Here is a 25,151-nt window from a genome sequence, read left to right as displayed (position 1 = left end):
GGTGGAGTGTCTGCTCTGTGGGTGCAGCCCAGCATGGATCAGCCCCATCTCATCTTTGTAAATAGGCCCCAGTGTTAAAAGATCATTGTAGATCACCTGGAATCTTAGATTGCAAACCTGAGAAACCAGAGGATTCACTGATAATGCTTTTCCTGGTGTCTTCTGGGCATCTTCTGACACACTCACCTGGATAGCAGCACACTCAAGCACACACTTATACACATACATGGATTGTACACTCTCACAGATATACACACACCCCCCGAGGAGGCACATACACCTTAAAGTAAAAACACTCAAATGGATGGCACACACACACACACACACACACACACACACACACACATTTGGAAAGTACATACACTTAAAAGTACACAAACTCACATGGATGACACAAATTCACATCCCTGGTTGTCCCACACACACTTACCTGGATGTCTGTTTTCAGCCCTATTATGCATACTTGGAATTTGTTTAAGAACCCTGAACACTACCCGCATCCATTAGACAGATGTAAAGCTGCAAAAATGGAGGACTCAAGTGGTTGATGCTGGCCTCTCTCTGTCCAGCTTCCAGGGCCTCCCTTTGGCCCTTTTGCCTGGCAGTCCAGTGGCAGGAATAAGTGCAAGCCTCTGCCCGTGGGATGTGCAGGGTTTTTCATGCAGCTTCTGGTCCAGTTTTTTTCTGTTCATGGATGGACCTGGTGAGTGGGGGGGGGGTCCCTGGGGATATGCCACAGGGAACTATTCGTGCCAAATAGAACCCTTGGTCCAGGGAGGTAATCATGAGTGGTTCCGGAGAGTGGCAGCTAAGCAGTCACAACACATGCAGGCTTCTTGTTGGGTCTTGCGCATTGCTCATGCACATTGTCTATCTACCATAGGCGTTTCTTGAATAAGAGTTCTGAAGATGACTCAGCCTCCGAGAGTCTGACGCTCCCTTCGGAAGGCGCGACCTCTGACCCTGTGACCCTGCGACGCAGGATGCTGGCGGCTGCGGCAGAGCGGAGACTTCAGAAGCAGCAGACCTCCTAGAGTCACCTCTGCACTCGGGCGGGTGCGCTCCTGCCTGCTGTCGGAGGGCGGCTGGATGCAGTGCCCCGGCAGCTCATGGCCCATCGATCCTTTTGTAATACTTTGTATGTGACATTTCTCTGCCCTTAGAAACACTGCACATTTTAACTCTAGGCATGAGTTGTTCTGGCATTGACTGGACTTCTTAGGGGTGAGAAAGTCAAGAGGAAGTGTGCAACAAGAGACCCCAAAAGACTGCAAAAGTCACAACAGATGCTGGGGTCTGTTGCCCTTTACCTGGTAGGAAGGAGGTGGGGGCCGGATTCACACAAAGCAGTGTGGAGCTTTTCAGCTGACCCACCACCACACAGTCTCTGCTCCAGCCATTCTGCTCAGTAAGGGATCCTTAAGAATGTTCCAGACCAAACTCTCTCAGGCTTCTGGACCCCTGGGCTGGCAGGGCTTCTTGGGGAAAGAACACTTGGTTTTGACACCTGGAGCCAAGGAGGGGAGAGTAGAGTGTGAGGCGGTGACCTCTTGTGCCCTAGGACTTCAGGGACTCTTTTTTCCTGAGCCCCAATCCAAAGCTGGCTTTATTTCCGTTAACGCTGGTGCTCCTGCCTCCTACAGTACCCTGTGTGTCTGTCCTTTCTGCATTTCATTGCCCACCTCCACTTCTTTGAACACTGGGAAGGTCAGCATTGAAAGGGTTAAGCAGCAAGCTTTGGGCTTAGGGTTTGAATTCCTTGGTGAAGTAAATTAGGGAATGCCAAAGGCTGTAGGTTTAGTTCCCAGAGAAACGTGGCCTTTTGAGATGGTAGAGTACCTTTTGGAGGAATTTATTGATGAAATAAAAAGATACCTTTTGTATCTTTCTTCCCTGGAGCCCATTGTTTTCATGAATTTGTTCTATTGGTTTAATAAAACATAGAAAAGTTAGCTGTGGAGTCTACCTGCCTTGAGCAGACCCAGGTCCTGAACCTTTTCAAATTCTTCATACATTTAACTAAGGATTTGGAATGTGCAATCATAGACTACATAGTTCAGTTTTATGTCCTATTGAATTAAGTTTTTTTTTTTAATGTTTGAAAGCATAGTTTTATGGTAGTCCTTTTGGGAAGAACCAGTATTATCTAAAATTATTGGCAAATTGAAACATATTTTGCATAACAAAATTTTTAGACTGTTGAAATTAACTGAGAGTGATGAGTAAATATTTAGGCTGAGATAATTTATTTCAATAAATCTTTCAAAGCCTTACCTAAAGATACTGTTAGTAAATTTCTGTGATTTTGTTTTGCTGAAAGCATAGCTTTGTTTTTATTGAGACAATAATAAAAAGCAAATTATGTATATGTGCGCGTGTGTGTGCATATATGTGTTCATCCACTGAGGCAGCTTGGTAGGGTTACTCACTTAGGCCAGTTCAGATTTGACATGGACTGTTTTGGCTGGAGGATTTTCACCCCCTTAGACTTTACCCCATTGCACATATTAAAGATAACATGAATTCCACATGTTGTTATATTTCAGAGAGGTGAAAAGAGACTATTGCCATCCATTTTCAAGTAGTCTTTAGACAGTGAGTGTGAGACAGTAAGCCAAATCTTTGCCTAACAGGGCCTGAGAGTTCTTCCCTGCACTGCCCTTTATCTGAATGTGGAGTTAGGATTCAGCACATTAACATCTCGACTTCTACCTCTTCTTCGATGCATCAAGGACAGTTGCTAAGAGTAGTGTAAGATTCTAGGCCAGTGTCCCTTTACATCAGGCAGAGTTCCCATCCCATGGCTTCTGATGGTCCTGGCTGTTGCTGCAGCAGCGCAGGGGGATTGTCCTGTGCTCTATTCTGTAACCCAGAGCTGAGGCAGGTTAGCTGGGTCTTTGTAAAGAACAAGGAGTGAGCGGTATGGTGAGTTAGCAACTCTTCTGCAAAGTCTCTGTGACTTTATTTTCTTATTGCCCGTTTTTCTAGACATTTTGGTTTCCCATCAGTTCTCTACTTTCCCCCAAATCTTTTTTGTTGTTTTGCTTTTTGGGCCACACCCATCGGAAGCTCGGTTTACTCCTGGCTCTGCACTCAAATTGCTCCTGGGTCCATCCCGGGTTGACCGCATGCAAGGCAAATGCCCTACTGCTGTGCTATCATTCCGGTCCCAAATCTTTAGTCTGTTATTATGCCAGAGCTTTGGTCCATGGCACATTGAACGTGTTTCACTTGTGTTCTGTAAGTTATGTGCCCAGGTGGCCCTTTTGAACCTGATTTCACAGTGGAGCTCGTAGATCACATGCTCTTAATCTTCTTCCAGCAGATGAGATGCTGGGACTGGAATTAGTGGGGCAGGATTCCCCCCCCCCCCCACTATAGAAAAGAAAGCTGAAGTTGGCACAGCAAGAAGGAACTTGTCCAGGACTAACTTCTACCCACTTATACTGGTAGCCTCCATCATCCAGTTGCCTCCATCTCTCATATGCCTTTTTGTTTCAACTGGTTCAAAGCCTGATGCACATCAGAGTCACTGAGGGACTTTTAGAAATGCATCAGAGATTGCTGCTTGTTCTGATAGTCTTTTCATCCTTTATCTAAAAATGTTGCCTGACTTCCATTCTGAGAAATATCAGGAAACAGAACTTCTGTTTGACAGCCGGAAAAGCAGCCTGGCAGCTCATGCAGGAGGACTCAGGAATGCCAGGGGCAGGCAAAGTCTGGCTCCTTCAGTCCCACTCTGCATCCTGATCTGCCCCAGCTGGACTGTGAGTCATTACAGCCTGAAGTGCAGAAGAGCCTCTCCCTCTGCAGCCAGATGTGGGATTCCCTCTGCAGGTAACAGGCTGAGGTAGAGGAGCTGCTAGGCAAATACTGAAAGAAAGGTATGACCTGCCTAGGAAATGATGCCAGGGTTGCTTGGTTTTTAATGATAGACATGGGCTGCTTGTAAGCCCCTGGTCTCTGCAGTATTCGCCCTCTCCACTCTAGATTGCAGAGGCTGGGTTGCCATATGTTGGCATGTGGAGAAGCTTTCAAAGAAATTCTTTAGGGCTCTCTCCTGGTTCCAAAGCTGTGATGTAGCCCTTGCCTACCTGGTTAGTGAGCAATCCGTAGGCTCAAGGATCTCGGTGGTGGGGCCAGAGAGATAGCACAGCAGTCAGGCGTTTGCCTTGCATGTGGCCGATCCAGGACCGACGGTGGTTCAATTCCCGGCATCCCATATGGTACCAAGCCTGCCAGGAGCGATTTCTGAACACAGAGCCAGGAGTAACCCCTGAGCATCACCAGGTATGACCCAAAAAACAAAAACAACAACAAAAAGATGTTAGTGGGCTGGTTCCCCCAACTCCCCAACTTCCTGCTCAATGTGACAGCCAACTAGGGAAAAGGGAGGGAGGCCTTCTGCTTGTGGCACATCCCAGCTTTGCCAGACTGCATATCTAGCTCACAGGGGTTTCTTGGCTTCCAGGGGACTTTGAAATATCCACATAAGTGGGTGTGTCCCCTGCGGCCCAAGATGTCTAGGCCATTTGTGGTTACTGTTGAGACCCAATTCTCCAGTAGTAGTGGAGACACTGGCTACAGGAGAAACAGACCTGATGTACCATTACTTCATTCAGGATGACTCTCCCACCTGCCAGGTGTGTCTATTTCCAACCCTTAATTCCACTGGACCCTCAAACCCAGCTGCAGGGCTGGAGCGATAGTACAACGAACAGAGCACTTGCAGAGGCCACCAGAGTTCAAACCCTGGTGCCCTGCCTACAGTGACCCCTGAGCACAGAGACCAGAGTCACTGTTGAGCACAGCCAGGAGTGGCTTCCCCTCAATGACAGCAAAAAAACAGGGTGAGAAGCAGGTACCTGTCAGCCAAAAAGAGCCCCCTTGTTACCAGATGGAGGTGCTGAGGGGTGCTTACCTGCGTACTTCCCTACCCACCAGCCTCCCACTCTCTGCCCCATCGAACCTCTCCCTCTCCTGCTGGAATGAAACCCACCAATCTCATTTTCTGGAGGAAGCCAGAAGGTGAGAGACTCAGGAATACAGACAAACATTCTCTTTATTGAGCTACACATGAATTTCCATTAGTCAGAGAAGTAGACTGGCAGTGTGTTAAGTATCACAGAAACCTCACCGATTGGGAATAGAAAGGCTTAGAAAGACCCGTGGGATTTATTTTCCTTTTTTTTTTTTTCAAGTTTTTTTTCCTGTATTTTCAATTTTTGTGTATTTTGTATTTTTTTTAATTTTTGCCTCCTCTTTAATCTTGAGAAATGGCTGTGACTGGTCTTCTTCAGCATATATTAAGTCTGAAAAGTGAAGCCGTGAAGAGGTCTGGAGACGAGTCAAAGTAGAAATGACATAGGACCGATCATGAAAACTGACTTTCTTGTAAACACCTACATCCCAACCTCTTTTTAAGTTTTTTATTTGTTCCCCCCTCCCCATCTTGTGGTATTTAAATTTTTTCTCTTCTTTTTATCTGCAGCACACACATCCCCACGTGAGAGAGATCAAACACAGTCACTGAAACAAAGGAGAGGGTGGATGGGGGCACACACGGAGCAGCCATCAAGAGGGAAAGGCAGAGGCCCTGGGGAAAAGTACCCATTCCCCAGAGACAGGGCACTGCCTGGGTCTGTGATAGTGTTTGTTCATCAGGACGAAGAGGAGGAAAAACAAACCAGAAACTGCTGGAGAAAGATGAGCAGAGTTTTGGAGAAGGTCTTGGCGGGACAGTTGGTTTCTAGTGGGCTCTATACATAACGATGGGTCTCCTTTTTGGCAGCTATTGGCCAGAGAGAGCTGTGCTTTTTCTATACAAACCTGGAGTGAGCATGTGACATGGCTTAGGAGGGCAGAAGATGTGTATGTGGGGGCTGGGGTTGGGGTGGGCTCGGTGCTAACAGCCAGAGGCTTCTGGAAGCGGCCTGGCACATAGCGGTGGCATGGAGCTGGGGCAGGAGGGCAGGCAAGGGGCAGATGTATTTCTTTAGTTCCTTCAAAAAGGAAATAATGGATGAAAGGATGAGTTTTCCTTCTTCCTCTCTCTCTTTTCTTTAAGCTACAAAGCACATGATTAATGTTTTTTTTTGTTTGTTTTCCTTTCAAATACTAAATGTAAAGATTCAACTAAAACCAAATTCTACAGCATTCTACAGAAATACACAGCCGTCAGTCACTCTGGGGTCGTGGGTCAGACAGGGGCTCGGTACAGAAAGGCTGTGTCTTTACAAAGGCCAAAGGTCATGCTAGCAGGAGCTCAACGTCACCAGCACAGTCCATGAAGCAGTCTGCAGAGAGAGAGACAAGGGTCCCGTCTGACCACTTCCTTCGCTTCTCCAAACCAACCAATCCAAAATCCCTGCAACCATATAGCATGCTTTTGGGGTGGAGGGCAGGATGGGATCAGGAACCCCAGGGCTGCCTGTCCCAGGCTGTGAAGGCATCACCCTAAGGGACCCTGACCTGGTCCACTTCCTGTCTCCTCCACATGTCCTCCTTAGAGGGGGCCGCCTTTGACCCTGCCAGTGAGTTTGAGCCCTGTTGTGTGGCTGGCCCTCCACCTCTTCCCCACCTCCCCCCAGCTGCTTTAAGCAAAGCAAACGGAATCTCCCCTTTTCTGCCTCTTGCCTTGTTAAACATGAATAAAGAAAACTCAGGAGACAGTGGATTGGTGAGAGCAATGATTCTTCTAAATTCTTGAACAACCAACCGCCACCCCAAAGCATCATCCTGATTAATCTGTGGTGGTAGGGGTGTTGGATAGGGAGATTTTGAAGGTGTTGGCCATTTCTGAATGGGGCAGGGATGTTCACCAGAGCAGGACAGAACTGAGCGCATGGTCTCTGTGGGGAAGGGGAGAGTGAATGGCTGCCTGGCCTCTCTCTGTCCTCCCCCTGCTCTCCAAAGGGGGTCTCAGCGTGGACTCACGTGGCTGTTCTTAAAAGGATGGAGTCCCATCACAGAACATGGGGGGATTTATGGGATGGCGGTCAGTTCTGTCCAAAGCTCTTTCTAGTACAAACTAAAAAGAATTTTTTAATATATATCTGTATATAGATAAGGTTTTGTTATTTACCAACTTGCATTTGTTAGTGGTGTATGTGTGTATGTGTGTGTGTGTGTGTGCATGTGTGTGTGTGTGTGTGTGTGTGTGTGTGTGTGCAAGCTTTTTCTGTGAGTGCTGGAATCATTACCAAAGAGGGTTGCTATACCAGACAAGAGGTCAGTATAAGCCGCAGCCCCGGAGGTTGTTGGCAATGATGATGTCGGTGACGGCGTCAAATACCACCTGGATATTATTCGTGTCTGTGGCACAAGTCATGTGACAATAAATTTCTTTGTTGGGTGAGCGGTTTTTGCTTTCAAATTGTGCTTGGATGTAGGCGGCTGCATCTTCATAGGTGTTGGGGCCTGTATGAAGAGACACAAGAAAGGGGGATGGTGAGAACGGGGGGGGGGGGGTTTGGGGAGAACTGGGTTGGAGGTACATGGCAGAGGGGTAGGATGTTGCATATCCCAGGATGAAATAGAGGGAGTGACAGTGGGTCACCCCTTCCCCAAGGTGTGGTTAGTTTCAACATTAAAAGCCCTGCAGGTGGGGCTGGAGAGATAGCATGGAGGTAAGGCATTTGCCTTACATGCAGAGGATGGTGGTTTGAATCCCGGCATCCCATATGATCCCCTGTGCCTGCCAGGGGCAACTTCTGAGCCTAGAGCCAGGAGTAACCCCAGAGCACTGCCGGTGTGACCCCAAAACAAACAAAAATAAAAAATAAAAGCCCTGCAGGGAGGGCCTGCGATGACTCAATGGACCAGAGCACATAGTTTGCATGAGAAAGGCCCCAGGTTTGCTCTCAGGAACAAATGGTCCAGATGGTCATTTGACTCAGATGGTCCCTGAGCACTGCTCGGTGTGGCTCCCAAATCCAACCTGACAAACTCTTACAAGCCCAGCAGATGCCCTATGTCCTGAGATCTTTCACTCTTTCCTCAGTGTTCCACCCAGGAGCCAAGAGATTAAAGCCACAGATTTTTCCTGTTTCTTGAGCACATGGAGGCTAAGGCCAGCAAATCATTAATAGTCCAGCTGCTTCTCATAAACTGAAGCAATCCAGCCCCATGGATTAACCCGCATTGCAGGCTGGGGATCAGCACTCAGGAGCTTCTCCAGGCCTCTACTGAACAAATGGGCAGGATCAGGGTTCCATGGTTCTTTGGCTCAGAGAAACAGCCAGTGGAATGATGGTAAGCCAGGACCAGATGTTTAAGGGGGTGAGCAGAATGTGCAATGCCACTTAGAACCCACTCACCCGCCCGAGGCTGCCCCAGGGAGTAGAAGGCTTCTAGAGAATGCAGGACAGTTATGCAGGCAGCACCCTCTTTCCCTATCTCTGGGGATTGTATGCCAATTTCTAGTAAAGCCCCGGAGAGGGACTGGAGACCAGCTAAGGCCAGGACTGGATGCAGCCACACTCTTCCTGCAGCCCCATTTAGATCTGTCTAGGCAGAAGAGGCCAGCAGAGACTCAAGGGGAGGGTGCTACTCTGCAGCAGGCAGGTGCCCTCAGCCTAGGGCCCACCTGGATGCCCCCAATTTGCAGAGGGCACCTCCACAGGACCACCCCACCCAGCGGGCGCTCCTACTGACAACTGAGCCAGGAGCCCTCGGTGGAGGCCTTTGAGTCTATTGAGGTGCTCTGATGAAAAATGGAGTTCAAGGAACTGAATGCTCCCAAGCTACGGTGGCCTGGCTCCATGGGCTGCTTCAACCCCACCTGCCTGTCCCGAGTTTGCTTGACTCTTTCCCCACACTGAGGTTAGCAGGAATTAAGGGGCTCCCCACATTTCGGGGAAGCCGCTGCCCATGAGCAATCACCTCTATAAACCTGGTTGGATTCAGGATCCTGGTGAGCCCTGGATGCTGAGCACAGGCTGTCTCCCATGGGGGCTATTCTGAATTGCAACTCAAACCCACCTCGATGGCAGGGCTGTTGTCAGGAGGACAGGAGTTCCCCAGGCCTGGAAGATGGGAAAGGTGAGCCAACTGCACTAGCCACCTCCAGACTACTTTGCTTTTGCTGGGCACTGGACCCCAAGTTCAGTGCCCTTGAGATATCTGAACTGCACTCAAGAGCAGCTATGCTGCGGGGTCTGCCAGCCCCTGAGCAAAGCTGGAAGGATGAGAGGCAGAGTGGGAGTAGCTTGATAGGGAAAGGGTGGGAGTGATGGGTGCAGAGGAGGGAGGCACAACTGTCAGGGTGCAGAAGGGCACAGACCCAAAGAGCAATATGGAGAAAAGGGCCCAAGGCCAGCAGTCAGCTGGGGCTTCCCTCCTAGCCCTGTCCCAGCTCTGGTCAAGGTATGGGTACTGGAGAGATGGTGACAGAAATGTGTCCTGTCACAGATCCAGATCCCTGACTGACCCTTGGGGGCGGATACTCCTCTTCCCACTCAAGTGGCCCTGGCCTGGCCTGGGGCTGCCCTTGACACCTGGCCGAACTCTAGCAGGACCCCAAGCAGCCTGTGCCGAGCCCCTGAGTATGGGAGGGACTTTGCCTGCATGGCCACACCCACCTGTGTACTCAGGAAAGCAGATGGTCAAAGGAGACTTCTTGATCTTCTCCCCAAAGAGATCTTTCTTGTTGAGGAAGAGAATGATGGAGGTATCGATGAAGAACTTGTTGTTACAGATGGAGTCGAAGAGCATGAGAGACTCATGCATGCGGTTCTGCGGACCCAGTCAGGGGAGGACAGAGCAGGACAGACAGTGGGAGAGACAGACACAGAGACAGGGAAAGAGAAGAGAATTAGGTCTGAGAGAGAGAACTGAGCTCCTGAGCAGCTCAGGAGGGCCACTGGGGAGCTGAAAGATGTGACAACGCAACCACAGTGCGGTGTCTCTCAGGATGGTCTATCCATGCTCACCAGTCAGCAGGAGCCAAACCAGCTGGAGGTAACCAAGCCTGGCTGCCAGGGACGGAGGTAAGTCGGGAAACCAAAGGTCTCAGCCCCAGGCGGCTTTTTTGTGTGTGTGAGTGCAATATGCATGCACACACGGGGGTGTTCTTACATATGTATACACATGGGCTGATGTGTCCTTGTGTTCAGCACTTATGTATGCATAAGCTTGTGTGGGTCTGATCTTGTGTGTATGTGGACATTGCTGTGAATGTGCAAACATGCCTTGTGCTTTGTGTGGTTCTGCTTGTAGAATACATGAGCTGTATGTGTGTGCATGCATGTGCAGATGTGGCCACGTGCCTGTGAGGAGGGTCCTGGACAGGGTCCGAGAACTGGGCTGGGCCCTCCCTACCAAGTCCTTTCATTTTGGGTCTATGTTGTAGACACTGGAAGCTCTCAGGCCCTCTTGTAGGGTGTGGAAGAGAGTCATGCTTGGTTCCTCCTGGGCCCTTGAGAGTCCACCTGGTTAGGGACTAACTGGACAAGCTGGCCTGCACACCAAAGTTGACTGGCCTGCAGGGGGTGGCGACTATTTCTGGGGAAGCAAGCAAGACCATCCCACCCCAGGGACAGAGGAAGCACAGCCTGCAGGTAGAGCTCACTGAGGTCCAGGAGGGGCTGGTGTGGGTGCAGCTCACTCCACCCCCACAAATCTTCAACCTTACCCCAGTGACCACGGTACCCCTGCACCTGGAATGTAACCTTACTGCCCCAAGGAGCTCTGGGGAGACACAGGCAGAACCCCAAAAATCAGAGGTAGGCAGTGCCACACCCCAAGGCACCTCTGCCATGACTGTATGGTCCATGCAGCTGTGGTCTCAGCCCAGACCTGTTCCCAGACACAGAGCAGGCTGACCCCTAGAGCCCCAGTGGACTGGCTTGGCTTCACTGCAGCCACTCTCTAGGCTCTGTGAATGGCCCAGTCCTCGCTACCAATACCTGGAAATGAGAGAACAGTGTCACGCTCATAGGCCCTGCAGAGCCCCCGTTGGAGGCCAGAATTCCCACAGCTTGGCCCGAGGGAGTAGATAGATGCTTGTTTGATAGTGGCAAATGGGCACCAGAAACTCCTCTGCCCATGGCTGTGGCCTGGCCCACAACTGCCCTTCACACATGACCCCAACTGCTTTCTCTGCCATCACGGCCCACAGCTGACCCCTGGCCCAGTGACTGGAGCTGAAGAGGACTGTGTCAGTCAGAGAGCAAGTATTCAGGACAGTGGGGTCTGCAGGCCAGCTGGGCTAGTTTGGAGGAGCTCAAAGTTGGCCCTGTGGTTCCCGCACACCGAGCTGCTAGTTCCCGCTGCAGTAGGGTCCCAGCCCTGAGTCTGCTTAGTGTCCATGGGAAGACAGCAGAGGTTCCTGTTTTTGCAGCCACAGTCAAGAGAAAGAGACCCTGGAAGGGGCTCCCATGTCAGCAGCCCACTGACAGAGTGCCCAGAGTCAGAGAATAAAATGGTGCTGCAGGGCCATGCTGGGTTTGGGGAAAGAGAGGGCAGAGAGGGAGGCGCCGGCACTGAGTCCCCTAAGTCCAGTAGAGCTATTACCCATGTGCTTGACCTTCAAGTCTCCCCAAACAGATGCTAATGAAAGAAAAAAACTAGAATTTGCACTCAATATCCAGCTCCATGTCCTGCCTTTCAAGTCCCCCAAACACGCTAGACAAGAAGTGAGCACAGTGCGGACAAACAAGTCCAAGAGGAGGGTGTCATGGCCAGCACCCTGGAAACCCCTCTAGCCTCACAGAACTGTCCCCTCCACCAGGTGGCCTGGCTGGGGACAGTCCTGGGACATTCATCCTCTCATACTATGGTAGTGAGTGACTGAGATACAGGACAGCAACCAGTCATTACAATCACTAGAGATTTATTAAACCAACGAATTGTGCCTCTTACAAAGTCACAGTTAATGTGTGGGGTGACGGAGTGGGGGCCCACAGGACCTCAGAGACAAGTGTTCAGAGGCAGACAGTGGGGGACATGGATAACCAACAAGTGGGGAGAAGACCCGCCGTGGGGTCAGTTGTGAGGGAACAGTGGGGGGGTGGCCTTAAGGATGAGCACCCTTTCTGGACACCTCCACTCCCTTGACAGGGGCCTTCCAAGGCTTGTGGACTAACATGGGGTCTGTGTGGGCACCCTGGCCTTAATCTCTAAGCCAAAGCCTCAGGTCTAGATTCCTGAAGAGTGGGGTTGGGAGCAGCCACAGAACCTTCCTGAGCCTTCTGGAATGGGGTGGGCCAGCCACCACCCAGTGGTGAAGTCACCAAGGTATTGGGGGGGGGGGGGGACATGGATTACTACCAAGAGAGTCTCAGGAAAGAACAGCTCAAGAGAGGAGTACAGAGAATTCACTGCAAGGGTACAGATGGTGACTGTGAGGGGCAGTAGAAGGAAGGATGGGGTGTGGCCTTTACCTCCAAGCTGGGGTTCCTGCTGCCTCCAGGGAATATTACCCTTGTAGAGTGTGGAGCTACTGAGAGTAGAGGTGGCAACCTTTGGCAAGACTTTTTGTGGGGGACAGTGAGAGAGCCTAGAGCACCAGCACTAAGTGTTTCCCGAGGACCCCAGAAGTCAGAACCATGGAAGAGGGGCTGAACCCACTCCATCTTCAGGCCCTGAGCTTTGGAGACCTCTCAGTTCTGTGACCAGGGATAGGAAGGACCCCAAAGCACAGGTGCCCAACATGTCCCTGGTATTCAGAGACAACTCTACAGTCTTCCCTGCCCCAAACCTTTCACATGACCTGCCCCAAGGAGCTCCCGGGCCACATGAACCAAGACCTCCTCACATCTGGCTGCAGGTCTCCCCCGTACCCACACGACGGTGCCAGTACTCATCTGTCCCCCTTGACGTCTCCCCCAGGCAGAACCACCCAGACGGCGCCAGGAGACATAGTGGCCCAAGTCACGAGATACCTTGGGAGGCAGAGCAGTGAGTGGTATGCTGGGCATGAGAGAGCCTGGCCCCTGGCACTCTCCCACTGTGGTTGTGGGGAACTCTGGGAAGCCTTTGAGGTTGCTTCCAAATCAGGGCTATGGGGCAGAATTCGGGCCAGACCTAGCACGCTGGTGCTGGGAAGTGGCAGCATCCTTGGTGCTGGGCAGAGCAGCCTGACTGGCATTGGCTCCTGGCTCCAGGGGCAGGGGGGCACTGAGGAGGCCACTGATGCCTGGCTGCTGACTGGAAGTCCCTGAGGTCAGGGCAGCAGCAAGTGGGCAGATGGACGTGGGTTCAACTAGCACCACCTCTGTGAGGGTATGTGGCTTGGGTGCCCCAGGAACTCTCAGAATTGGAACAGGAACTATTGGAATCAGGAACCCCTAGACCCCCAGGGACTCCTCTGAGCCGAGGGCTCATCCATGCAGTGAGTCCAGTGGGTTGAAGAGAGCATGCAGGGAGAAAGCTGGGGCCCCTCTAAGCTATCTCTGGTGAGGAAGAGAGAAAAAGAGAGGGAGGGAGGGGTATACGGAGAGAGGAAGAGGGAGAGAAAAAGGGAGGGATGGGAGAGGTAGATAAAGAAAGAGGAAGAGTGAGGAAGAAAATGAGAAAGAGGAAGGGATGGGAGGAGAGGGAAAAGGTGAAAGAGAAAAGGAGTGGAAGAGGAAGAGGAAGAGGAGAAAGAGGGAGTACAAGTGAAATGCTCTGGACTTGGGCCCCCAGAAATCACCATACTCCTTTTTGCTCTGGGGTCTCAGCTGCCTGGACCCCACTTATGAGAGCCCATCAAGCATCCCACAGCAAACATATGGGACGTTGCCTGGTCACTACCCTCCATTCCACCGGGGCTGAGCTAAACCACCTGTGTCCCCCGCACCCTCCAGCCCAGGGAGTTTCAAGGACACAGAACAGCTGGTACCAAGGTTCTTCGGGGGCGGTAGAGAAAAAGCAGATACACGAGTGCAGGGCTGGTCCCAAGCCTCAGGGATAGCAACTCCCTAGGGTGTCAAGGACCCGACCCCTTGGCACAGGAGCTCCCCTACCCCCCATCCACTTGCTGTCCTTGGCTCAATCAAACACCAGCTCCACCCAACACTGTCACCCACTGGGCAGCCTAGAAGCCTCCAGACCTAAGAAGAGGATGGATTGAGATGTCCGGGGAAGACGAGGGGAAACCATGGTTGTGCAGGATAGGCTAAGGTGTGTCTGTGTTTGTGTGTGTGTGTGTATGTGTGTGTGCATGTGTATGTGTGTGAGAAGCTTGGACCCACACATCTGGCCTGCCCCATCCTGGTTTGGGGTGATGGAGCTGCCCTCGACAAGCCAAGCAGTGCCTCATGCCCCCACCCCTGCCATCACCCTGCACACGCTCATTCTTGCCACTTGCACCACCGCAGGTGATGACAGAGCCAGGCCTTGCAATGGGGCCACCAATGAGGTTGAGGAGGACCCATTCTCGCCAATGGTCTTATCCCCTGCAATCCTCCCAGGATCAGAATCTCCAAGATGAAGCTGAATGAGGGGGTGTGATGGGGTGCTTGGCTCCATCTCCCACAGATCTGGGGTTCCACATGCTGTTTTTTTCTGAGGGTGCAGCTGGTGGGAGTGATCCCTGTGTCCCTGCATAAGGCGGGCTGCTGAGCTTCATGTGGCCTGAGACGAGAGGGGCGGCGGGTCCAGGCAGGGGTTGAGCTCAGTAGAGGCCGCAGCCCCGCAGGTTTTTGGCGATGATGACGTCCGTCACGGCGTCGAAGACAAACTGGATATTGCCGGTGTCCGTGGCGCAGGTGACGTGGGTGTAGACCTCTTTGTGAGCCGACTTGTTTCTGCTCTCGTACTGGGCCTGGATATAGGCTATGGCATCTGTGAAAGTGCTGGGGCCTACAGAAAGAGAAGGATGGCCAGGGTGAGAGAAGAACTTGCTCCAGGGAGCGGAGCCCAGGGCCTCTCGGGACCACCCCAAAGGTGGGGACCTAAAGGTGCTGCAGAGCCCCCATGGGCAGTGGAGGTGGGTCAGATATCACCTCCAGCTTCAAAACAGCGATTAGGGATTTCAAAATCATACACTGTCCTTCTTTGCGTTGGCCCCACCATATTTTCTGTGGTTCCTGTCAAGGTGGGGGTGGCCTGTCACAGGTAGGTGAGTCCAAGCAATCCTGTTCTTTTGGGTTCTGTGGGGAAGGTGAGTACAGAGGGAAGTTCACCCCTTCCCTGCCTGGGGATCCTCTAGCATTGCTCTGGGGGAGCAAAACACGGCCCAGTTCTGCACAAAGTGTGACTGTATATGTGGGGTGTGTGTGCTAAGCAGACCAGAGGCTGTGTAGGGCTGAGCTTCAGGGGCTCAGATATTGCAGGCACAATGAGTACCCCAGTGCCTTTCTAAGCTTGGCAGGATGATAGAATGTCCGCAGGGCTTAAGGATGCAGTCCCTTGAACCAGAATCCCAGGTGGATTCCAGATCCCCGGGATGGCCAAGAGGGGCAGGACTGCAGCATTGAGGCCTGATTTGGGACTGGGGTACAGAGGGACTAGGACTGTTCACTTCATCCTTCACCCCACCTCACTCTCAAGGAAGAGGGGTTCCACTGGGGACCCCAGGTACTCCACTGTCCAACTACTTTCCACTCTGGAGGCAGAGAGGAGGAGTGAGGTAGCTGGGAAATAGCCCAGCTCCTCATCCTGCTTACCTCTCTGGCCAAGCCCTGTCCTCTGGAGGAGCTGAGGGGCATGGGGTGGGACCCCCACACTCCCCCCTCACTACTCCAGGGGGGTCCTGGAAAGACTGTGGCCTCTGGCTGATCCTTCATTCCAGTGAGGCAAAGCCATGGCCACATCAACAAAGCTGGCCTGTGGCCTGCAAAGGGACATCACAACCCCAGGACCCTGAACCTTGCACCCCAGGTAGAAGGTATGACCCGGACTCCCCTCATCCCACCCTATCCTCACAGAGGGACCCAAGATGGACCCCTGCACATGGCTAAGGAAAGGAAAGGCCCCATCCTGACTGCCAAGCAGGGGGTGGGGCATGGAGTTTCATGATGGCCCAAATTGGTTACAATTTCTCAGGGTGTAGGGGAGCTGCTAGAGAGGCAGGGCTGATCCTAAGGGAGTGGTGCGGCTCATAGAGGAGGGCTGGGGAGGTGGGGGGGGTGTGTGTCTCTTACCTGTATAGTCAGGGAAGCAGATGGTGAGTGGGGACTTGCGGATCTTGTCTTCAAATATGTCCTTCTTGTTAAGAAACAGGATGATGGATGTGTCCGTGAACCACTTGTTGTTGCAGATGCTGTCAAAAAGCTTCAGGGATTCATGCATACGGTTCTAAAAACAAAGCAAGGGGGCAGTGAGGGCCGGCCATGCCCAGGATCCCCAACCCGCCACGACAGCAACACACACAGCGGGGACAAGCAGAGGAAAGGTCCAGGATGCACCTGGAGGGGCAGAGGCAGGCAGGAGCCTCGAGATAAAGGGATCTGGTCCTGCTTCATTCCACACACAGGCGGGTGGGGTAAGGAGCAGGGGGAGAGGGATACTGCCTGACCCCCCCCCCCAGAGGGCCAACCCCTGGGTGGAAGGGTAGCGAGGTCTCTAGAAGGGGCCCCAGCTGGTGGCAAGGTCATGCACCATGCAGGCGGGGCAGGTCACACCACCACCTGACAAGTCTACATTGGGCTGGGGTTGGCGGTGGTCATGCAGTTTGCTTTCCCAGGTTTCATCAGCGGGGTGGGGTGAAGGGGGACACACATTCCATTGGGAAACATTAACCGAGGATACAGTGATCCTCGAATTAATCCAGAGTTGGAAGCAGAGACCACCAGAGGGGGATCACGTCTGGGGTGAGCTTGCTGCGGCCTTGCTGAGGGTCTGGTGAGTGCTTGTTTGGTTTCTTGGTCACGAGGCCAGAAGAACCCCGAGATGAAACACAACAAACCAGATGGAGAGGAAAAGTCCAAACAAAACAGAAAAACCCAGCAAGAAGCAGGAGAGAGAAAGGAGGAAAAAAGAAAAATCTCTCAAAACCGCTTCACCCAGCGCTAGGCCCAGAAAGGATATGGGACGTGGGGGTTATCCCATGAGCAGCTGTCCCAGGAACTGGGGGCTGGGTGGCCTGACAGGAGCCGACGGCGGGGGGAGATCGGGACAGGCTCTCACAGCAAAGTTACCCGGGGCCAGGGCCCCTGCTTTCAACTCTTAGCTGACGTCCATGGGAGGAAGGTGCTTCGTACCTGCCCAGCTTGGAGGGTCTCTCAGAATCTGCTCATGGATTTGGCCTTGGTTTGGCAAGAGGACGCCCTGCAGGCGGCGGTGACGGTAGTGGAAGTGGAGAAGATGTGGTTGGGCGTCCGTGGACAGGTTGAGGCCCAGGGGGGCTGGGATGTCACGGACAAGGCGACCGGCCACTGAGTGGGCCGCCACTAACTCCAGGGCTCCTGGCCTAGTCCCAGAAGCTTTCTCTCAACCCTTTTGTTCTGTGCTGCCTCATCTCTCTTCCCAGGCCTGGAGGGATCCGTGGGGCTGGCTGGAGAGGAAGGCTGAAGCCCGAAGACTGGTCAGCAAGGTCTGGTTCTTGCCTCCGGGGTTCAGAGTCCGCATCTTGTCCTTGAGCCGTGAACTTTGACCAGAGTCATGCTGTCTGTGGAGGGCAGAGCTGGCGAGGCTCGCTGATACCCTGGGCCTGTGGCCCTCCTGTGGCCCAGCACCAGTGCAGACCTCCCCACCAGGCTGAGCCAGGAGGCAGCTTCTTCTGGTGCCTGAGCTGCCTAGCTCTGCCGAATGTTCCAGATAAAGAGATATTTGTTCTGTCGCAGTCACAGGCTCGTTCTTCCACCCCGTGGGGTCCCAATCCCACACTGAACCCATTCCCTGGGTGCTGCTCTTCCTGTGCTGGGTGCAGGTAGTTATGTGGCCGCAGAAGGGCCCCAGAGCAACTGGCTCTGACCTGGGCTCCTCCAGGGTGCTCTGGTGAAGTCTCTGATGAAGAGTGGGAGAGTAACGAGGGAAGCACCTGCCTGTTCCCTCATGGGACCAGTCCACACACACTAGGGCCCAGACCCAGGGACCTGGTGGGTCCCTCTGGCTCTACCCCCTCATCTTCTGCTCCCAGTGTCTCATGTCTTGAGGAGAAAATATGAGGATGGTAGGCTCACCCCATGGGCAGGGCAGGACACAGTAAGGGAGGGATATTCCTTAGCCACACCAGGCAGAGACTTTATGGGAGGACAGCAAATAACAGCCCAGGCTGTGGGTAAGTTAGTGAGTCTGGATTTAGAAGAACGGCGGCACAACAGAGCCTCCCCAGGTAAAGGCAGAGCTGGGAGGTGGTTGGTAAACCCCAGCTCAGGTACGCAGTTGAGCTCAAATGAACAAGGAGCCAGCACAGGGTGTGAGGCTGGACCCCTACCTAGATCATGCTTTGGTTCCTGAGTGCCCCAATGCTGAGAAGCTATGGGCCAGCATCGACGCAGAAATGTGTGGAGACCCCTAGAGAAGTGACCTGGCCTCAAGGCACAGCCCTGTAAGTCCATCCTGCATCCTCTGAGTTGGCTCAGGGACTCCTCGGGATCGAGGAGTGACTTTGTAGTCTGAGACCCCATATGAGATGCATCAATCCCTGCACCTCCAGGGAGCCCAGGCAGCTGGTACCAGGTTCAGTTCCTGGCCTTGCAGCTGCTGTAGGACCTTTGGCAGCACCTGGGCCCCCCAGCTCCAGATATCACCAACCACAACAACACAACCACCATCTCGGGGTTGCACTAGATAGTCCCAGCCTCTCCCCCAGCCCATTTCTGGTCCCACTCCAACGGCCCACCATGTGCCCCTCAGCAGCTCCCCATCACTGTGGCACTGGGCTGGGATGGGGATGGGCTCCTAAACTTGGTAAATGAGAACAAGACCCCGACAAAGGCAGATTCCCTGCTCTGGGTAGCTGGTCCCTAGCTGGCTGGAAGCCTCAACAAGCAGCAGGTGAGAGCCAGCACTATAGTACTCTACTGCCCTCACCCCCATTACACTGTTGGGGGACGGTATGGGCACCCATACTTTCTGTCTCAGGTGCCATCTTGCTTGATGCCTCCCACTTCCTCTTTGGACCTGCTGGATCCAGTCCTGGCTGGAATGCACCTGCCCTGGACCCAGAATGAGTATTCAGGTGCCAACTGGGGCAGCCTAAGTTCCTCAGGCCTACTTAGGCTCCTGACACCCCACTGCTAGCTGTGAGTCTAACTCACCGTGGTCTCGTCTTCATGCAGCACCTGGTCATAGCCACTGAGGGCAACACAGAAGATGATGGCCGTCACGTCCTCAAAGCAGTGGATCCACTTCTTGCGTTCAGACCTTTGGCCCCCGACATCAAACAGCCTTTGGGGAGAAAGCAAGGCTTGCAGTGAGGCAGAGAGGGCCAGGCAGGCCGAGTAGGGGCAGTTCTTGTCCCAGCCTTGCCTCCTGAGAATCCCTGCTTCTGGTGCTGAACCCTGGGGAGCTGCAGGGTGGGAGGGCACACCTGTCAGACTCAGGGCATGGAGGTCACCTCCTCCATGAGAGGCACAGCCCCTCACAGGATACCCAGAGACCAAGGTGCCACAGTCTCCTGTGACTGGGGATAGCCATGCCCCTCTCAGGCTTTCGTTTCCTTAAATGGTCTGAAAGAAATGGGCTGGCAGGTCACTTGGCCCCTTGTAGCTCTAAGTTGAATGAGCTCCCTGGACGTACCTAGGCATTACCTTTCTGTCCTCAACCTTCCTCTGTTCATGCCCCACCTGGTTCTGCAAAATCTTGCTCCTATCTCAGGAGGCTCCCCTGTTCCCCGCTTTGCTTGGCTGACAGGAGGTGCCTGCAAGGCCTCACCTGAAGTGGAGGTTCTTAAAGGTGAAGTGGGTCTCTACGATGCCCGTGGTCTTGACCCTGGTCCGGAGGATGTCTTGCTCAGTGGGCTGGTAGTCGGCCGCCCCAATCCGGTCCAGGCTGTCCAGGTAGCTGGGAGAGGACGACATACGTGGGTGGGGGAAACGACTGACTAGGCCTGGCAGAGCTCGAGGCTTGTGGACTGACCCCCCTGGACTCCAACATGGGAACTGAGATGACCCCCAATATAAACAGAGCCTGAAGGGAAGAGAGGAAGTGCAGTTGGCTCCTGCTCTCCCCTAGTCTCAGCTCCAGGCCTATGGGGTTTGAGTTTCTGCAGAGAGGCTCCCATGTACCTCCAGTATTGTCCTGCCATTCCCTCTTCTTGAAACTGATGCCCCATGACATGATTCTATGCTAAGGCCTGTGTGGTGTCAGAGATCACACAGGGGCTTCCCACATACTGAGTCTACATTTGGCCAAATACACTATATTGTGTCCCCTAGCCCGACAAATCTTACTGTGTCTTCCTGCAGTGTCTTTCAAGGTAGAGTTAATTGCACTGCACTGTCTTCTGGGGGCCCAGGTCTCCCAATGGGCTTCATGTAGGAATCTGTTTTTTTGTTTGTTTGCTTGTTCATCTGTTTTTGGAACACACCTGGTGATGCTCAGGGCTTATTCCTGGCAGTACTCAGGGGACCATATGGGATGCCAGGAATCAAACCCAGGTCAGCTACCTGGGAAATAAGTGCCCTCGTTGGTGTGCTTTGGCTCCAGCCTGTCCATGCAGAGACTGAGTCAATACCCTCTGGGCATGGCAGAGCCCCAGGAGCCCCCCTGGTTAGCTGTAAACCCCCACTCCCACTCTGCTGGGGTCTTGAGGGCATCTGATGTTGTGAGAGGGAGGGGGCTAGTGGATGGAGGAGCAGGGGTAGGTCTGGCCATAAAGACTGTGGCTAGAACATGGATCTTTGGTACTGAAGATCTTTCCCCAAAGCCATAGCTTTCTGGGGAGACAGAATAGCCTCTGTGTACTCCTTGTCCTGGCCAAGACCCCAGGAGGCCAGAGGGATCAGGTCTCAATCAAAGCCAGGGGTAGCTTCTGTCTTGGGGAGTGGTGCACCTGCATACAAGGAGTCTGAGTCAAGGTCCACAGTATCTCTAGGGGTTGGGTCCTTACCAGCATGGCCCAGGACATGCTGATGGGGGTGCTCCTAGGGCAGTCACAGCCCCCAGCAACAGGGCCCCCAGTGAGTGACAGTCCCAAAGAGCAGCCCAGATAGAGGCTGAAGAAGAGGGACTGGGAGAGAGCACAGTGGGGAAGGTGCTTGCCTCGTATGTGGCCAGTCCGAATTCAATCCCCTGAGCACAGAGACAGGAGTAGTAAGCCCTGACCACTGCCTGGTATGCCCATACCCCCCACCCAAAAAAGAAGGAAAAGTGCATGGTGGTACCAAACCCAGGGAGGGAGCTGGGGTGACAGTGGTGACAGTTCTGGGAAAGAGGCTTCCAAGGCTCCCCAGCAGGCACATAGATGTGAGGTGGGTGGGCCTGACCCTCCCCTCAGACCTTTAGAAGGTGTAAAATGACCTTCCACAGGCCACCTCCACATGGCAACCAAAGGTAAAGAGCTCCTGGTCTCAACCCCAGTCCCAGTTAGGGACACCTAACAGGGACCCATAGCCTAAATGCCCCCTCTCTGATCTGACAAAGTGCTGGGAATGCTGGGCAGTGTGAAAGGGAGCCAGCACCCATCCACCACCCACCATTCACCAACACTCATCACCCACTATCCATTCATCACACACCACCCATTTAGCCACTGCCCTATCCACCATTCACCATCACTTATCACTCAAATTAGTCAGCAGTGCCTTCTTTATGTTTGTGAGTGCATAAGCCTGCATGTGTCTGGGGTGGGGGTGGAGAAGAGAGAGAGAAAGAGAGACAAAGAAAAGAAGAGACAGAGGATAGAGAAAGGAATATGTGTGTCTACATGTGTGTGTGAGAGGAATATATATGTAAGCATATGAGAGGAGAGTGTGTGTGCCTATGTATGGCATACATAGGGCAGAGAGTAAGAGGAGGAGGCAGAGGGGAGAAGGGAAGAAAGTAGGGAGGGAGAAGGAAGGAGAGAGGAAGAAGGAAAGGAGTGAGGCTAAAGGAGGGAGGGGGAGGAGGAGAGGAAGAGAGAAGGGGAGGGAAGAAAAGGGAGGGAGGGATCAGCCATTACAGTGATTTTCTCAGCTTACTTGTGAAGAGTTGGTAAATAGGAAGCCAGGTTCCTTATTTAAAATTACAAAGGCAACTGCCAGAAGAACTAAAAATAATCCTGCAACTAGCAAAAAGGTGGAGGTGGGAGCAGGGAAGAGATAGAAGGTAAGCTGAATTCCTCAAGTTCACAGCACAGGAAGGCAGGGCTCTCCTGGTATAGCTGAGGGAGGTGAGGAGAGGCAGGATGGGAGTACTGAGTGGAGTCACACTGGGCAGAAGAGTCTAACATCCACAGACAGAAATGTCCCCAGCCCCTCAAACCCTTGTCCTTGCTGAATACCCCCAACCAGCTCCTGTACTCCCCCATGAAGAACAGTTATTGCCTCAGTCACTACTCCAGTTTAAGTTGCTTCTTCCTCCTGCTCCACTGGGCCTACTCATGAGAACTATCATAAATCCATCAAAAGTCTGTCTCTGTCTCTTTCCCTCTCTCTCTCCACTCTTCTCTTTCCCTCTCCCCATCTCCCTTTCTTCTCCCTCCTCTCCCTCTTTCCCTCTCTTTTTTGTTGTTTTGGGCCACACCCAGCAGTGCTTAGGGGTATTCCTGGCTCTTACAGAAATGGCTCCTGTCAACCTCAGGGGATCATAGGGGATGCTGAGAATCCTGTGTGCAAGTCAAATGCCCTACCTGCTGCGCTATTGCTCCAACCCATTTGTTGTTTTTAAAAATAGATTTGTATTTGGTGGCACCGAGGAAGGAGAGGAGGAATAGCAAGTAGCATATTCAAGAGAAAACTAGAAAACTCTCCAAAGGCGGGGAGAGCTCAGGTATACAGCTGACCATGAAAGCAGGAAAAGGCCACATGTCAAGAGGGGAGATTTGGGCCACAATGTGTTAATAGTTACTATGGACCCAGGCAGCACATGTTCTAATTAATTGTTTTAATGTAAATGCTTCCTCTGTTGAAAATGGTGAATAGTCAGAACACACACACACACACACACACACACACACACACACACACACACACACACACACACACGCGCGCGCGCACCACTTGCGCTTCAGCAGAAACAAAACACCCGAGATGCAGTTCCTAGTTGAAAGGCACCATCCTCTCTCCTTTCCTCTCTCTGGGCCTGTCCTTTTCCCAGAGATGGTGCTGCTGTGCTCTGTATTCCACAATCCCTTCTGCTGACAGAACAGACCTGAGATACCAGGGTGGAGCAGCACAGACTCTCCTCTTTCTATGGAGAGCAAAACACGCTTTGGCTTGGGGACCTGCAGCTCTCTGGAAACCTGGATGTTGGCATCAAGTCTCATGCGGTGCATGGCAAGTGAGTCTTGGGGTAGTTCGAGTAGCTGGGCACTGGGTCTGGCCAGATGTGCCCCTAGTTCTGCTCCATCCACCCTATGGTTCTAAAGCAGCCTGGCAGGTCATCATCCTGGAAGCGGTCATTTAACCCGCCCAGCCCAAGGCTCCCCATGGCCACTCACTATTTGGCAGAGTCATTGAGCTGATACTCCCGAGAGCGGTTGAAGCACTCCTGGATCCCTGAGTCACCCCAGAGCCGCATCATGGCTGAGAGCAGCTCTGGCGAGAACGGTTCCGTGTCTTCCATCCGGCTCACCACGTCACACACCATCTTGGCATCCGCCTGCAAGGAGAGAGAGAAAGAAGGAGATGTGGAGGCCTCAAGGTGACAGAGGCCCCATAAAAATGGGGATGGGGCACAGGGTCAGTCCTGGCAGGGCTCTGGGGACCTCACAGGGTTTTGGGGATGGAAGCCTGGTCAGCCATATGCAAGGCCAGCGCCATACCTGATATACTATTGCTCCGACCTGATACATGCTGTTGGATGTGGTTATGTTGAGGGTTAAATTGGGGGAGTTACTGGGTACTAGACTTTAAGTCTCAAGGGTCTTTCCTGTGATCCTCAGTGCTCAGCTCAGTGCTAGGCTCTAGATGAGGTGCTCATCAGGATCTGTAGTGCTGCAGGGCCATCCCAGCAGGGCCATCCCCCTTCTATTTGGGGGATACTAGGGCTATACCCGCAGTGATGACAGGGGGTACTTGTAGTAGCAGGAAGCAGACCTGGCTTGTGTGTGCCTGACCCCTGTGCTTTCTTGAAGCTGTTCTCACAAGTGGGAAATGGCAGCAGGTCATAGCAGAGCTGGGCTGCTGGGCCCTTAAGTCAGCTTGGACCCACTGACTGCAACCTTCCTGTTGTACTTCCTTCCTGTAGGGATGCCCACAGAAGGGGTGCCCCTCTTTCCGCCCAGGCTGCTGCTGCTGAGACCCTCACCCCACTGAGGAAGAGAGGCCAGATAGTGCTCAGACCCCCATCCCCAAGTGTCAGTTCTGGGGAGGCAGATCCAGGGGGTCCAGAGTGCCCAGTGGGTCCTCTGGAGCAAGGCAGTTAGTGACATAACTTCTGGAACACCCCCGGAGCCCATCAATTGCTCTTCCCACCCTGAATGGGTGCTGGAGCCCCTAGTGAGGGTGTGGTATATCCCAAGCCTACAGTCTCCCCAAGCTCTCAGGCCCTCCAGAGTTAGGGTGGAGCTGGAGAGACAGTAGGGGGTAAAGGCACTTGTATTGCATGTGGTAGACCCTGATCCAAATACCCAGGACCACATACACCCTGCCCTCAGCATCTCCAAGGGTCCCTCATGAACACAGAGACAGTAGCTGCCCATGAGAACTGCCAGGTGTGACCCCACTTCCCTACCCCAAATCAAACAGAGCTGGGGGATAATGATTCCCCTGGGAACAGCCTTCAAGCAACCAGCCCTCCCTCATTCCCCCCACCCACATTCACACCTAGCAAGTGGGGGGAAGAGTCGGGCTCTGCAAATGTCTTTCTGGGCACACAAGTGGGAGACACCCTGAGGAGCTGTGGTACACAGCAGCCAGCAGATCCTACAAAAGGGCTTTGGGGCTGGAGCTCGGTGGATTCTTGCCCTGGAATGATATTTCCCATCAAAGCCAGTGTGTGCAGGAGGCAGAAGAGTTCTGGCATCTGTCCCCTCTCTGACACCTGCCCTGGGTGGGGAAACCACAAGAGTTGGACAGAGCAGCCAAGCCCCTCACTGCAGCCTCTTCCTCACCCCCCAGTTCTCCAGCATGGTGCTGACTGGACCCTAGCCCTTGGGTTCCTGAATCCTGAGCTGCCATGGAAAGGCCTAGACA

General features: G+C 53.0%; 2 protein-coding genes across 5 annotated transcripts in view; one reads left to right on the top strand and one right to left on the bottom strand.

Moving 5' to 3' along the window:
* AMFR (autocrine motility factor receptor) overlaps nt 1–2,372 on the top strand; it is a 43,775-nt gene extending 41,403 nt beyond the window's left edge. Inside the window, exon 14 of the mRNA XM_049786070.1 lies at nt 884–2,372. Coding sequence (XP_049642027.1) covers nt 884–1,034 — 151 coding nt within the window. The 3' untranslated portion in view covers nt 1,035–2,372. The remainder of the gene's footprint in view (nt 1–883) is intronic.
* Nucleotides 2,373–5,044: 2,672 nt separating this feature from the next.
* The window catches only part of GNAO1 (G protein subunit alpha o1), a 149,504-nt gene continuing 129,397 nt past the window's right edge, over nt 5,045–25,151 (bottom strand). The window contains exons 4-9 of one of the 4 annotated variants that reach the window (XM_049786082.1): nt 23,456–23,616; nt 19,747–19,875; nt 19,131–19,260; nt 9,582–9,735; nt 7,203–7,419; nt 5,045–6,296 (exon numbers count right to left, since the gene is read on the bottom strand). In XM_049786082.1, coding sequence (XP_049642039.1) covers nt 7,232–7,419; nt 9,582–9,735; nt 19,131–19,260; nt 19,747–19,875; nt 23,456–23,616 — 762 coding nt within the window. In that variant the 3' untranslated portion in view covers nt 5,045–6,296; nt 7,203–7,231. Of the gene's footprint in view, nt 6,297–7,115; nt 7,420–9,581; nt 9,736–14,509; nt 14,788–16,070; nt 16,225–19,130; nt 19,261–19,746; nt 19,876–23,455; nt 23,617–25,151 lie in introns of those variants that run through there. The other 3 variants (XM_049786083.1, XM_049786080.1, XM_049786081.1) reach the window with 3 other exon arrangements.

This window comes from Suncus etruscus, chromosome 14, assembly GCF_024139225.1.
Source record: "Suncus etruscus isolate mSunEtr1 chromosome 14, mSunEtr1.pri.cur, whole genome shotgun sequence".
Classification (NCBI taxonomy): domain Eukaryota; kingdom Metazoa; phylum Chordata; class Mammalia; order Eulipotyphla; family Soricidae; genus Suncus; species Suncus etruscus.
The sequence above is the reverse complement of the archived record's forward strand: the minus strand, read 5'-3'. Positions and strand labels throughout refer to the sequence as shown.